This window comes from Aquila chrysaetos, chromosome 9 (assembly GCF_900496995.4).
Source record: "Aquila chrysaetos chrysaetos chromosome 9, bAquChr1.4, whole genome shotgun sequence".
NCBI lineage: Eukaryota > Metazoa > Chordata > Aves > Accipitriformes > Accipitridae > Aquila > Aquila chrysaetos.
The window spans coordinates 26,522,597-26,537,873 of NC_044012.1; the positions used below are offsets into that span (position 1 = coordinate 26,522,597).

The following is a 15,277-nucleotide window of genomic DNA, read 5'->3' on the forward strand; positions in this document are numbered from 1 at the left end:
TCCCCCCCCAGAACATCCCCTGGACCATAAAGATGAGGACTTGCCCTTGCACAAATTAACACTTTCATTGACCTCGATGGCATTAAAGAGTCAGGATCCAGCCTTCAGGTTTTGACACCAGGGTGTCTCTAATTTACGAATTACAACGTGGGGATGGATGGAGAGAAACTTCTTTGCTTTCAAAGGATCTGTTTACGCCGGAGCTGAATTTGGCCCTGTACCAGCTCAGACGCGTTCATCACCTACAATTACTACAACGACAAGGAGGGGAAATAAACCTTAATGATATCTGCTCTCCTACTAAAAATAGGGAAAACCTTCTTACAAATAGGAAAATAAGAAACCAAAATAATAAGCAAAAGGCGGCTTTTGCCCCTGGCAAAACCAGGTGGGTGGCATTTACCAAATGCAAAGGTACTTCAGCAAAAGCATCACCTGAGAGGGTATGTGGCACGGCAATAGCCCACAGGTGCCAGAGATGGCAAGCCCTGTTGGGGGGTGACACAGGGGGGTGACGGTGACAACGCCAGGGCAGCAAACCCCACGCCAAGACCAGCAGCAAAGTTCCCAGACGCTGCTGCAGAGAGTTAACGATGCGACATCTCCTCCTTCGTTAACAGGAGCCCAGTAATCACACAGTCAGGCTATGCGCAGGGTATGGTGAAAACCCCAAAAGTTCCTCTTTCGTGCTTGGTAGCCAATTTGCAGATTGCGTTACACATGCACATTTAATCATTCTATTTTCAAAATACCAAAAGCAATTAGGCGTTATTATAAAACCATCACTTGCCAATTTATTTTTTTTAGAAGTCAAAGCTACAGAATTTCCTGGAAGTCTTGATCTCTTTTCGTGCCAAATTCAGCAGGGGAGGGGCGGGAAAAAGAGCCTTGACAATTCTCCTCTGTCTTCCTAAACAGTAATAAACATCTCTATTTTCAGGCCAAAACGTATTCTGGAGTGGCTCTTCATCTACCTGCAAGCTCTGGGAAACACGGAGCTTGTAGGGGAATTTTTGCTGGAGCAGATAAAACCATCGATGTCTCCAGAACGGCTGGAAATGCCACACGCAGGTTTTGCTCAGCTTCGGTACAGCACTCCACGCCGCACAGCTCTGCCTCTTCCCGATGGTCTTGCTTGGTGGATGCTTGCGCCGGGTGGCAACAGTCAAGCAACAGGCACCAAACCCATCTCCCAGCCTGTTTTCCATCCAGCTGAAGTTTTTCACACTATTGTCAATTAAAATCACTCCTCTGTGGTCGTAATTTTAACACTCATTACTTAGATTTAATCTGCAGAAGGGAAACATCCTCATCCACGTCCAGCTCCACCAGCGAAGGGTCTGGCTCACTCTTGATCATGGCAGCATTGGTGTTACCAATAATTCCTGTTACCTAATAATTAATACCTAATTACCTAACAATAATTCCTGGTACCTCTAATTTGTGTTATTTATTGTCTCTTTACGGAGAAGGGTAGTGGGAATCCCAGTCATTGGCACAAATGGGAGGTTCCCAGGGCTTTTTGTGCAGGTTCCCGATGATTTTTCCCTATTATTTTTCTATTTTTGTACGTGTCCTTGGTTTTTTTTTAGAATGGGCCAAAAAAAGGAACAGGTGCTGCCGGTGGGGAAGGAACGGCTTTGCCTTTTTTTGGGGGGGGGGGGGAGGGACTGCTTTTTGCAGATTTTTTTCCCAAAACCTTTTGTTTTGCCAATGCAGCCAAAAAGACAGAAAGTTGAGCCCTTCCTTAAAAAAAAAGAGTTTTTTCCTCCTTCTCTTTCTCTTTCAGAGGCAAAATGGAAAAAGTTGTTCCATGAGCAGTGGAAGGGATAAAGCCGGGTTTCCTTCAGGCATGTGCGAAGAGTGCCGGCTAGGGAGACTCTCCGGTGTCTAACAGGGGGCAGAACCTCGCAGCGGTTCTCTTTGCAGGGATAGTAACTGGATCTCTCACCTCTGCCCTGGTCGGGAAATGGGAAGGTAATCTCTTGCATCCATGGAAGCAATTCTCCTCTGCCAAAGGCTGCCGGTGGGTTCAGGAGTTGTGGGGTCAGATGAGCAATCTCCGTCCCTTGCTAGCCTCGAAGAAGGGAACCTCACAACTGAATTTTCAAGAGGTTTCAGCCGAGCAACAACATCCTTCTTTCTAAAATCTGCAGCCATGAAGTGGCCCAGGAGGTTTTAAGCAGCTTCCAGTTCACCCGGCTCTGCCTCATATCTACCACCCAAAGAAAGCGCAGGGAAGAGCAACGGGCAGATGCCACCGGCCGTGGCATTTTGCCATTTCTAAGCCCGCATGAAATCGTCCCAGGGGTTGTTCCCTCAACCAACTCTGTTGAGGAAAGCAGAGCAATGGAGGGAATGCAGCCCTGTTCACGCAGACCCAGCAAACCTCCTCCAAGCAGCTCACAGATCGCCCCTCTCTGCATTTCCCAAGGTCTTTCTCCTCTGTAGGTCTAATATATTTGGTGTTGAATATTGCTTTAACTTAAGACAGCGGCTGTTGCCTTAGTCTCTTCCCTCTCCCCGGCCACTAACTTCACAAAATTAGTTGTAACTTAATTGGCTTTGAGACCCACACCTCCCTGCCGAGTTCGGTTTGCAGCATCCCAAGCTGTGAGGGGCAGCTGCGGTGCCACCGCAGAAAACCCACCGGCAGCCCCGGGAAGCATCAAGTCGATTGTGCAGGAGGAGGAAAGCCCTTCCCGGGCATTGCAGGCAGCTGCTTGCAGTGTGAGATTGGATTATAACCCTCATTGCAGCGCAGGGCTGCTGGAGCTGCAGGCAGGGAGGGGAAGAAGGGGACAGGGATGGGCTCCAGAGCTGGCACAGCAGAGGATGGTGATGATCTGGAGCACGGTGGGATGGGAAGCACCGGCAGCGGTGGGTGAGCAGGCCCCAAGTCACAGCAGGACATGAGCTAAAGCAGTGCAGCTCGCAGCAATCTGCTGCTCAAAAAGAGGTTTGGGACAACAAAATGCCATTTCCAGCCATACGAGTGTCGGCTGGTGTTTTTTTCATTTTTTTGACCAAAAAAAAAGTCTGTACCGCATTTTCTGCTTTTTGGCAAGATGATGTAAAAGGAAAACAATCCTGCTGGAGCAAGAATCAAACCCAAAGATTTCTGTTTTCAGGAACTCTGCAAGGTCTTTTCTAAAAGAGCTTTCCTTCTCGTTCCTCCTCATTCCCTTTTCCAGGAGAAAAACAGAAGACACAAAGAGGTGTGAAACTGTTTTGTCACTGGGTTGCATCCAGTGGCACACGACTATTTTTCATATAAAATAGACTTATAATCAATTCCTTCACAGCAGAAAATTTTCAAAGGAGAAAACCAGGGTGAGAACTTCACATAGCAAAAAAAAACCCACCACCCCCCACTTACCATCAGCCCATCTCTCTGCTGCTCCCACTCTATCGGGAGTCCCCCCATGGCAGGACCCGCTGCAGGTCCCACTCTTCCAGGCAATATTCCCATTCCCATGATCCTAGCTCATACGGGACCAGATTTCCAACCCAAAGAGGGTGAGAGAGCAGCAAGAAACGCAGAACATGTGAGAGGAAACGATGCTCAACCAGGATGTGATCAACTTCCCTTAGAGGAGGGAGACAAAACCACCCCAGGCTTTGGGGAAGTCGGGATAAGGGTAAGGACAAGGATGAGGGTGAGGATGAAGATGAAGATGTGGCACCAGCAGCTGCCTGTGCACTTCGCCACCTTCCCAGCATCCTGCAAAATGCCTGATTTTACGCACCCCGGGGAACAACAACCCCAGAAAGAATAATTAGGGAAAAAAATCAGCCCACCCCGCCTCCCCAGGACATTCAGCCAAAGAAAGGAAAGAAATTGCTGTGTGACTTTAACTGGGTCTGGAGCATCCCCGTGCCTGGCTAGCTGTGCTCTCGTCCAAGTCCCTTATCAGAAACTGGCACGTCAGCTGGGCTGCGAGGAAACGAGAAGCGACAGCGAGGAGCAAAGCCAGCGTGATCCCAGCCCGGGCGCGCACGTGGCACCCAGCGTGCCTGTCTGGGGGCCTCAGCTGTCCCCCGCCTGATTAAGGAAACCCCCCTCTCTGCATTAAGAGAGATTTTCTCAGACTTAAAAGCTTGCAATGACCAGGACTTTGCTGGGCATGGAGAGAGCCGCAGTGGTTGCGTGGTTGAATCCCACTCCCCAACAGCTGCTGCCGATCCCCGGCACGGCTGAAACACAGAGGTGGCCCCACAGGGGATGGTCCCCAAAAAGGCAGCCAGGGCGTTGAACCCCTCTCGAACTGGGGCCGGGTACACTCATCCCAGAGCAGCTCTGCCTCTTGCTAAATATCCTGGGGGGATAAATCCCTCAAGGGCATCCCCGTGCAGCATGTGATGGGGTACCCCCCACAGACTGCACCTCCCCAGGACCTAAAAAAAAGAGGGGGGATCTCATGTTTACTGCTGTTTTAAAACATAATTTGAACAGACCAACTTGTACCACCCGGAGTTGGTGGTACCAGCAGCCTTTGGCCCCAGGAGCCCCCCAGCCTGGCCGGCAGAGGAGACCCTGGCTCGGCCAAGCCACCACTCGCTCCGCCTCCACCAGGAAAATGAAATCAAGAGGCTTCTGCCTCGATTCACCCAGGTCCTGGTTGCTCCTCATCCTTTCTGAGATGCTGCCAGAGCCATTCATGGTTGCATCCCTCTGGTAGAAAGGGGCCACAGGCATTACAGGGAAGGCAGATGCATGCAGCGGCCGCTTAAAATCCACTTAAAATCATATTTGGTGGCAAATTCACAGCCTGTGCCTTCACGGCTCTATAAATGCTTGATGCTGGGGAAGTTTTGAGGATGCAAAGATACTCTTGGAGGAGTCAAGTTCAACTGGGAGCCACCAAGAAACATGAGGTAAATTGGGTCTGTGCATGGTGGGGAGAAAGTCAGGCCAGTGGGACCTGACCTGGGGGAGGGGAGATGGCTAGAGGGGAGAGAAATCAGCACCAGGAGCAGGAATGGTCTCCTGGGGCGGGGGGTAATTTAGGAAAGAAAACAGTAAAAATCTTAGAGCAGCCCTAACTCTGCTCCAAGATGAGACGAGGATGGGGAGGGATGCTCAACTAGCCTCAAAACCTGCCTGCACCCCAGTGGGTTTTGCTCCGAGGCAGCTCTGCCGGCAAGACGTGCCGAGCCCGGCATGTCTGGGCTCTTTTTCTTGCCATCCACCAATATCCTTCCACTCCCGATGTTCCTCTCTTTGGCTTTGGATGCAGATCCAGCTTTTCATGTGGTGCAAACACAGTATTTCTTTGGGTGCCAAGGACTGCGTGTAACTTGTCGGCTTGGGAGTGTTTGCATCTTGGACCATAAGGGAACCGAGAATGCTGCCCAAAATGTTTACGGTATTTTTAGGCCAAGACAAATCTGTTTGATGCTGCAAGCGCTACAGTCTGAGCATCCCAGAGAGGCTGGGTGAGGCTGCGCTGACTAGCACAGTGGGGAACCGTGCCTGCAAACCCCCAGCATTTTCACGGTGGACGGTCACTACCTGGCTCAAACAGGCCAAAAAGGACATTTTTGAACCATTTCTAAGGCCTGTACGCAACTGTGTGCTGGCAGAACAGTCTCCAAACCCCAGCGAGGGCAGGCAGGTGCTGCCAGATGCTTGGCCATGGCTCAACCCACTTCTGCTGCAGTGGCACATCGGTGGGAACTGGGTGGACAGAGAGGTGAAAACCTCAAGTCCAAACCTCTCAAAAAGACACGTTTCACAGAAGAGGGGGGGGGAAGCAGGAAGATTTAGGACATCGGTTGTTTTTTTTTCCTTATCCATGAAATCAAAGCCCGAGCGCACCGCCCAAGATGCACCAAAGGGATTCAAAGGCAGAAGCGGCACAGCCCGAGTGGCAGGAGAAGCCAATTCCTCCAGCAGCACTTTGAAGTGGCAAAGCCTCGTGCTGTGTGAGATCCAAGCCAAGCGGCTGCCTCCGATTCACCCTGGGCCCTCCACGGGGCCATGCCGCTCCATGGGCGTTAATTTATGCCCGCCTGTAATGTCAATAATTACCTAGCCAAGCCTTTCATTTGCCTGCCTTTGCCCAGGCATAAAGGCAGCTGCCCACACGCTGAAAAGCAACAACCAAGCAGCTTCCATCTTCGTGGGTGCTGCCGAGGAAGAGGATGTGACTGACAGCCAAGATGCCATTGGCACCCTCCTGCAAGCCAAATGCCCTGTGCTCAAGCCTGCCGATGCTCTGACAGCACCAGGATGAGGAAAAAGCCATTGGGGAGGGCCAGCACGGGGTTACCAACAGCAAATGGTGGCCGAGCATCTCCTGCAATGCTGGCAGGCTGGAGGAGGAGCGCAGCCTTGGCATCAGCGAGCTTTGGACATGGTGCCCTTGGAAGTGCTGGGGTTGGTCAGACTGGGCTTGCTATCCTTGGAGAGCCAAAAAACACCAGACAAGCCTTGAGCAACCCCACCTACCCGTGAGACTGGCCGTGCTTTGAGCAGGGGTTGGACCAGAGGCACCCAAAGGTTCCTCCCAACCTGAATTACTCTGTGATTCAGCCGCTGGTGCCCTCCTACAACCCCACCGTGCATGTCTGAAACAATGGACAGGGGCAATGCCACCAGCTGCACCGAGGCACCCCAGTGCAGTAGCACCAGGAGATGCCTCCAAAACCATCCCATGGTTTGGCTGGACCACGGGAAAGTCCCACGAAGCAAACCTGCACCTCAATTTTACAGCAGTAGATCAACACATAACTCAAGACAGCTTCAAACTCTACCACCCAGAACTGAGTATCTTTGTAGGCTGGACCAAAAAGATGCAAAATCAGGCCAGCACCGAGTGTTGGAGATCTGCTCGCTCCCATCCCCACCCTGCACCGACCTCCTGCATCCAGCTGCGGTGCCAGAACCGTCCCTGGCTCCACCACACCGGCAAAGCCGGGGAGAGGACGGGCAACCTCACCTCAATGATGTCCGCGTTGGTCCGGCTCTCGTGGGGCTCATTGTACTCGGTGTACTTGAGCAGCACCTTGTCCATGTCGGTGCTGGCATACTGGAACAGCTTGTTCGAGTGGTTGAAGATGATCAGGGCGATCTCGCAGTCGCAGAGGACGCTCAGCTCGTAGGCTTTCTTCATCAAGCCAAACTTGCGCTTGGTGAAGGTCACCTAAAAGCAAGGAGAGCCGTGGTCAGAAGCCATGCCCATGGACCTGACACCTCCCAGAGAAAACTGGGATGACCACTGGGAGAAGACCAAAAGGAAGGGGAGGGCAGAGGGAATCTTCTGTCCTCAGTTTCCCTAACTGGACAACCCCCCCAAGCTCTCCTCTCTAACCTCCCTCTTCAAACCAGTTCCTATTGCCACCTATTTTGGGATCCTCCAAAGGCAGACACTTCACAAGCACAAAGATGATTATCAGTGTTGGAAATCACATATTGCCAAATCAAGGGAAAATAAATTTCAGCAAAATCCCCAGCAGAGCTACCATCTGTCTGGGGGCTGTGGGTTGTTGGGTTTTTTTAAAGTTGAATATTCAAGCAGCGGAGATCTCGTCCTCGCTCGCTGCAGTAGCGCTGCGAGCACCCGACCCTGGGAGCCGGGGGTCTCGGCTGCCCCAAAGCAGGTCAGGGTGCTGCTCCACACCACTCACCCACCCCACCCCATCCCTGATCCGCTCTCCTGCTTCCCAGAACCCACTTCTCTCAGGAGGCTGCGCTTCTCCAAAGGCTCCCCGAGCCCCTGGCACTGGGTGCCCCACCAGCTGCTGCCTCCCTCTTGCTGTCCTCATAACCTTGTTGTTGGGGCATTTTTTCGCACCGCCTGCCCATCCAGGGTCACCATGCTGGTGACTGCATCCCCTGTCCTCCAAACCTGCCCTGCCTTGAAATGAGCTGTCATTAGAGCTATCAGCTAACGAGGCATCTTTTGCAGCACTGATCCTTGTGAGCTGGCTGGGGGATGGGGATAGAGCTGGGCGCGGGCTCCAAAACCTGCTCCAGACGCCAGGCAGACGTTGGGCTGCATTTCCCAGCCCACTCTCAGTTCTCGCCACGACGCTCTTAACAGGACCCAGCTGGTGGGGAGGGAGCTGGTTTGGGGCTCTCCATCCCGGCTGCAGTGCTGACGGCCGCTGAAGGTCCCTCACAAGCCCCCCGCAACCAACGGCATGCTGCTGGGGAAAGGCGCGATGTTTGGCCAATGCCCCCTTAGCAAATAAAAAAAGAAAAGGAAAATAAAAGGCAGAGAAGTCACTGCTTTGCTTTAAGCATTGCTCTCGGGGGCGAAGCAGCAGCCCGGGGAAGCGCTGGAGATGAGCCGAGATGCCCTTGGGTGCCAAGAGCTGCTCCCTCGCCACGGGAGGACTCGACCCCACTTACGGCCTCCGCCACAGCATCGATTTTGCAGCTGAACAGCTTTAATTTGCAGTGTTGAGGGACGAGAGTGAATGAGGCAGTTGCCTTTGCTAAACTCAAGTTAGTGGCGTTACAGTCGTGGTCCAAAGAGCTTAACCTGGAGCTTCCCCATCCACACCGGCGGTGACGAGCATTGCCACCGTGATGCCGCTGGCAGCACCCAGCAGGTACCCACCAGGTTCCTGCACCCAGCTCTGAGCACCCCTCGAGATGAAGCTGCATCCCTCCAGGCAGTGGGAGTGCAGAGCAGCGCTGGGCACGCATGGCGTGGGGAGGTGCCCACTCCTCCCCACCATCTCTTGGAGATGATTAAGCAGTAACGAGATTCGGCTTTAATCGCCTCATCCCCTGGGAAGCGCAGGGCTGGCACCCTGCGCCGCTGCTCCCCGCCACGTGCGCCCGCTCACACCGCGGTCAGGCTGGGAGCACCAGCGCTCACATTGCCAGCATCTGCCCCAGCTCCGGCACACAGTGACGCAAATTAAATTACTTGAGGGCCAGTGCCGGTGTCATTGGCAATTCCCCCTCCCTGGTGGCATCCCTGACTTCTCGGCCACCCAAAATCGCTGCTGCTGGGCACCGGTCCTGGTTGCTCCCAGGACCAAGACCGAGCTGGCAGCACTACACCGCAGCCGTTGCTGCACCATATGACTTCAGGTAGGACCAGCTGCGGTTTTGCTCCTGCAGCCTGCAGCAGGACAGGCACTAAAACCAACCTGGGGCTGTGCCAGCAGCATTTCTGGTCTCACGTTCCCGCTAGAGACTGGCTGCTCTGTCACAGCTCCAGCAGCGGCTGCAGCCCGGCATGGCATGCCTTCCTGTCCCCCGCCGAGACAGCCCTGCCACTCTGACTCACACTCGAATCAGCCCAAGGAGCCTTCAAGAGGAAAACACACAGCGTCTCCACCAAGATGGAGGGAACAGGCGAGGCCGGTTGTTTCTGCAGCCACTGGTGCTGGGGACACCTTGCCAAAAACACCTTGCCGGGTGCCACAAGCCCACTTGGCCACCAAGATCGGAGGCAATGGGGTGAGGCCAAGGCGTGCGAGCAAAGGGGCAGCTCTTGGCCATGAAGACTAGAAACAAGTGTTGTTTGAGTATTGCCCTTGAGCAATGAAGGAGAGCATGGGGTTACCTACCCACAATCGACCAACAACCTGAGTAGAGCCAAGCAGAACCCAAAGCACCAAATCATGTCTCTACGGACAAAGGGATGTTCCCTCTGCAGACAGGGATAGGGCGGAGGAGCATCCCTCTGTCTTGGCACCTCTGCTTCTTGCAGAGAAAAGCAAAGATTTGCCATTTAGCCAGCCCCACCGCACAAAAGCATCTCCCCATGACCCAGGACAGAAACCCCAAACCTTCCCGTACCGCCATGCACGAGACTCATTTAGAAGAATTAACCTTATAAGTCTAAGAGGGTAATCAAATCTCATGCTTCAGGGCATAAGCTGATCACCAAAGGGGTCAGGAAGGAATTACTGCCCCACAGTAGCAGGGGATTTTTGCCTTTCCCCTGATGCAGACCATTGGCCGTTGCCAGAGTCAGCAGGCTGGCCCTGAAGGACTCATGGTCTGATCTGTTATGGCAAATCCTCTCCAGTAATTCCTCTAATGACATTAGTGACTCTTACTTGCTCTCCTCCCCTGGTTTTGGCTTCTGCTCTAATTCTGGTCTCCTCCACGCAGGCTCGTGGTCTGTGCACCCATGGGAGGCAAGACCCAGGGCGTGAGCAGGGTCAGACTCACTGATGCTGTAGGTTGGATGCAAGATACATGGGAAGAGCTTCACCTCACAGCAAAGGCTTTGGAGAGCCACCGTTCAACCTTCACTCTTCCTGAGGTTCACAATGCTTCCGTGGCCCCAAACCACCATTACTGATGGGCACCACTTGCAGAGCGAGCGGCAACGGAGGCGTCGAGAGCAGCTCTGCCTCCGCCTCCTTGGTGAATCCCTCCTTCTCCAGCGCATCCACGCGCTATTCCCGTTCCCCATCCCTCTCTCTCCCAACACACGCAGGTACCACAGGAGCCATCCGGGCTTCGGCGCATGCCGAGGCCAGTGCATGCTCGCCTGCCGTGGCTGGAGCTGCAAGACCTACATTGCCAGCAGCAGCACCACGGCATGAAACCCCGTGCATAATTCAGCAGAGCTGGGCTGCTCAGCTCCCAGGGTGCAGCATGGGAGAGCTGAGCTTTGCTCCCCGCACCAAACCTCGGTGGGGGGGCTGCCATGGAGACAGGGATGGGCTGAGGATGCTCCAAGACTCTGGGTTTAAACCAGCTTAGCTGACAGCCCGCAGCCACGGCGGCCATGCTTGCATGGACACTTCTCATCTCTGATCTGCAACAACAGCAGGAGAGGAAGGGAAGGGGAATGAGATGAAGCAAGATGGGACATTTCTGAGCCCAGAGACCAGGTCCAGGCACTGTGCACATCCGGTGCAAAGCAAGAGGGTTATCATCCCCTTTACAGAGGTGACAGATGCCCCAGCCCCATGCAGCTCCCACTGCAGTGCATGGAGCAGATCAGCAACCCACTGCCTGGAGCAGCCGTTCATCACGAAATGTCCTCTCTTCTTGGTGTGTCCTTGTTTCCCCAAGAAAGGGAGCAGCGAAAATAATTGATTGCAAATCCTGCGCTGATGACCAATTAAACAGCTGCTGCTTTGCTGACATCCGACTTAAACGGGGCTGGGTTTTTGGAAAAGCAAAGCAATACATGCCGCACTCATGTGGGGAGCGATGCTCCCGCGCTGGGTTTTGGAAGAATCGGCCTGGCTGGGGACACAGCTGCTATCAAGGGAAAACCGACATCCCCCAGACCCGGGAACTGGTCTTTGGGGACAACACCTGACATCCGAGATGTGCCAAAACCATGGGACCAGTCGTGCTGAGCAACGCCCACTGCTAAATTCCACACGGGCTTCACTTGGTTGGTGAGACCTTGGCAAGGGTCTGCATCTCCAACCCCGCTCAGCCAAGCCCTGCACCAAGGAGCAGCTCAATGGCCCCCAAAACTGCCTCCCACCGCCTTGGCTTCTGCCTTTGGCAGAGAAATGCCTCTTTCCTTTCCTGAAGGCTTATACAACAGGACTAGGCTGTGCCATCAACCTCCAGCATTACCAAATATTTTCCGTTCATTTGAACTTCTAATGGGGCTCCAATAGCTGCAAATCCCTTTCTCCCCTATGCAACGTTCAGCAGTGCTGCCCCATAAAATACACTCCAGCTTCTTTAATAACCCCTAACGCCCCATTTACTGCTAATTATGGAAATAAACAGTGCCATGAGCAACTGGGACATTATCAAAAAACATTTTATGCCCATCCCATCCCCCAGCCACCAAATAAAGCTGTAATGAAGAAAACCTGCGATTTTCTATTGTTTTGCTGTGGAGCAATAAACCAGTTCATCCAATTCTGTTATTTGCCACTTTTTAAGCATTAGGAACATATACACATACTTTTTTTTCTTTTTTTCTGGAATAAAAGCAGTAGAAAAGAAGTGTGGCAGGCCACACTGGGGCATCTGCAGCAGTGGCTGGACTAAAGGCAGAGGCTTCAGGATCTGCCGAGCCAAAGTCAAGGACTGCGGGAAGCCACGGAGCAAAGGGACCCGCCTGAAAGTCTTGTGGTTACAGGGAAAAACATTGATGGAGTCATCACAGAGCAAACCTGGTCCAGCAAAGCGCTGCTGCTCAGCCGGTCCGACTCAAGGAACACGTAAATTAGGGCAAAATCTGTTGGTTTTTTTCTTTCCTTTGAGATACATGCATGTATTTCTACACACATGCACATGCATGCATGTCTAGGGCTTGGCCTCAATGGAGCACAAGGAAAAAAAATGTGGACCCATATAAGTTTTCAATTGAAAAAAAAAAAAAAAAAGAATAATTTGGGTTGTTTGCATTCAGAAAAATGGATACTTGTTGTGGCTGCTTTTTATTGGAAAAACCTCACGGAAAATGTCAACTGAAATATATTTTCTGCAAGACCAAAAAAAAAAAAAAGGGAACTAACTGGAGAAGATACTTTCTTCTGGAAAAGCGCTTAGATGGAAACGGCACAAGGAGCTCCAAGACAAGGAGCAATGCCTGGGTGGGGGCTGCGGCTCCCCGCCACAGCAAAACAGGGCCGTTTGCCTGGTTCTGGGTATCCGCCTGAATCCGGCCCCAGTGCCGAGTTTCACCCATCTGCTTATTTTATGGGTTGGGAGAGAAAAGCACTGGTTGGCCTAAAATGGGATGGAAAAGGGTCATTTTGAAGCAGAACCCTTAAAATACCCGACGGGAGGCGAGAGGGTGAGGAGGGAGCGAAGAGCCGAAGGGAAAGCACCGACCTGCCGATTCCGCTCGTCTGTGATCCGCTGGATCTGGATCTTTTTTCTCCCCATCTTCTCCAGAAATCCTCACTGCACCCGGGACGACTTCAGTTCAGGGGAGGGGAAAAGTAACCCCGTTTTAAAATGCTTTCATTAAAGAGTGTGGGGGGTTTTTTTTCGGATGAAAAACAAACAAAAAAAGAAAAAAAAAAAAAAAAAAAAAAGTTTTGCGTCGCTCCTTGCTCAGTTCATGGTATCCTCCTGCGAGGTCGGATCCAGTGGGGCTGAGGCGTCAGCAGCTGCTCAGAAACCTGTGCAAGGAGAGAGACAGGAGTGAGACCGTCTGTCCCCAAACCCCATCCAGGATCTGGCACCCTCCCAGCATCCTCCCCACTGCTGGCATGGCTCCTTCCCCCCACCCCAGGGGAGGTCTCTGCTCCATCCTCCAGCTCGGGTCTGAGGCCAGAAGGGTTGCAGAGGGATTTATCCAACCTGGTCTCGAAAAGCCCCAAGGATGGAGCCCAAAAACACCCATGCTGCAGGACACATGTGGGCCAGGCACAGCGGTGCTCGTCGAGGAGGAGACAGCAGCAACAAGCCTGTGAATCATTATTCCTCCGTGACACGCCATACTTTTTTTTTTTGCTTAATAAAGTCATAAGCAGTCGAGTGGCGGGTGATAAGCTTGGGCAATTTAAATCCGTCTCCAATTTCTGCATTAATCTTCAATTTGGAATTTTAAAATGTCTTTATGTGATTATTTAAAAAAAACCTATAATCAGGCACAGAAACCTAATTCTTATGGGCAAGGGGAAGAAGGACTCCGAAGGAAGCCGAGACAGCCCGGGGTTCAACTGGGCTCAACAACAGCTGGATGCTGGTTGTTTCCATCGATCGGGGGGGGGGGGGGGGGGGGGTGGTGGATCGACTCAGGGGTATCGTTTGCTCGACACGTCTCTCTCCAAAGGGGCGAGTGCTGCAGGTCCTGGGGGACCCACATAGCTCCTTTCTCAGCCTCCCTCTGTGACCCCGCACCGGATAAGGGTGCAGAGGCTCAGCATCCCCCAGGCACCTGCATGCCCTGATGCTGGAGGCTATATCCAGATGTACCTACCCACACCGCCCCCCCAGCCCTATTTCACCCCAGTTTTTCAGCGTGCACTGCATTGCAGCGAGGGGGATGAAGGGGGAAACCCAGCCAGTTCATTTTTCCGCAGGTATGTTTTTCTTCTGGTCCTCTCTCCAAGTGGCCGGATAAGAGCAGCGATAACATTGCATTTAAGGCGAGGGTGCCCCGTGCCAAGACCTAGGCGGAGGGAAAAGCTGGTCCCAAAATAGCTTCCTATCTGCCTTGACTTGGCAGCCCCCAGCCCTCGGTCTTGTTACAAAAATCATAGAAAAAAAACCCAAGCTTTTTCTCCCCTCCCATCATCCCAAATTCACCCACAGCATCTGCAGCCAGCCCCGACCGAGCTCCTCCTGCTCCTCTCCCAGCCCAGAGCATGGAGCCCTGCTGGACCCCCCAGGGATGCTGGCCCCATCCTTCACATCCTCATCAGACCATGCTCCGACAACAAACAAGCCCTGACAGTCTCACACCCACACTTGTTTTTTGGGGTTCATTGAGTCGTGCGAGTCACTTAATCTTTTTCTCTGCTTTTTTGGGGGGGTAAAATTATTCATCGTGCATCGTGTTCTGTGATTACAGTGCTGGTTCGAGCAGCTGAGAGAAGGAGGAGACTTTTCCCACCCTGACATCCACAATTTGTCCTCCAGGGAAGATGAGCAATGGGGAGCCCAGGAAGACCAGAGAGATGAAGGGCTGCAAAAATCCCTTTTTTTCCTCGTAAATCCCACCAGGAAGACTCTTTGCAAGGACAAACCATACAGGGATGGCATTTGCCGCTTGAATCATTATTTCTCAAAATTGGTGCGTGTTTCTCCTCCCAGCAGCAAATGGGAGGGACCATCCAGCTGCGAGCAGCACCGGCGCCGGGGGGGATGCTGAGCAGGTGCCGGGGGAATGCCCTTTGGCTGCTGCTCCCCATCCCTCTGTGGGCAGCCCCGAAAAGGCCACTCCCAGAGCATTATTGGTCCCAGAGCACCGCTGGTCCCCGAGCATCACTGGTCCCCAAGCATCGCCACTTGGGCTGGCACTGGTGAGAAGGGGATGCCTGCGCCAGGCTGCCACAAGAGATTCCCTCAAAGGTCAGTGATATGGGAAGAGCCAAAAGAAAAACGAGGATTTTTGTTTCATCCACCCAGGGTGTCTGCTTGGCATTTCCACCACTGCAAGCCCACGCAGGAGAGAGCCCACAGCCCCAGGGCTGGGGGCCGAGACGAGGATTTCGCACGCACAGAGAAAATTTGGCAGAGGAGGAACTTTCCACCGAGTTTGCTTTGCAGCTTTTCCCTTTGGAGTTGCCATTTCTTTAAACTGGCTGAAAAATATTCACCTTCACCATCTTCAAAACCGCCAGCAGCAGCACGAAGTAGCAACAGCTCCGCATCCGGACCCAGGGCAAGATGCTAATTCTTTCCTTGTGCTGCAGCTCTTGG

The 15,277-nt window shown here is 52.9% G+C and overlaps 1 protein-coding gene across 21 annotated transcripts in view; it reads right to left on the reverse strand.

Moving 5' to 3' along the window:
- Window positions 1–15,277, reverse strand: part of MEF2D (myocyte enhancer factor 2D) — a 94,916-nt gene that overhangs the window by 19,443 nt on the left and 60,196 nt on the right. For 20 of the 21 annotated variants that reach the window (XM_030024617.2, XM_030024618.2, XM_041125769.1 and 17 more), the window contains 2 exons: window positions 12,737–13,029; window positions 6,945–7,148 (listed from right to left, as the gene is read on the reverse strand). In XM_030024617.2, coding sequence (XP_029880477.1) covers window positions 6,945–7,148; window positions 12,737–12,790 — 258 coding nt within the window. In that variant the 5' untranslated portion in view covers window positions 12,791–13,029. Of the gene's footprint in view, window positions 1–6,944; window positions 7,149–12,736; window positions 13,030–15,174; window positions 15,195–15,277 lie in introns of those variants that run through there. The other variant, XM_030024625.2, reaches the window with a different exon arrangement.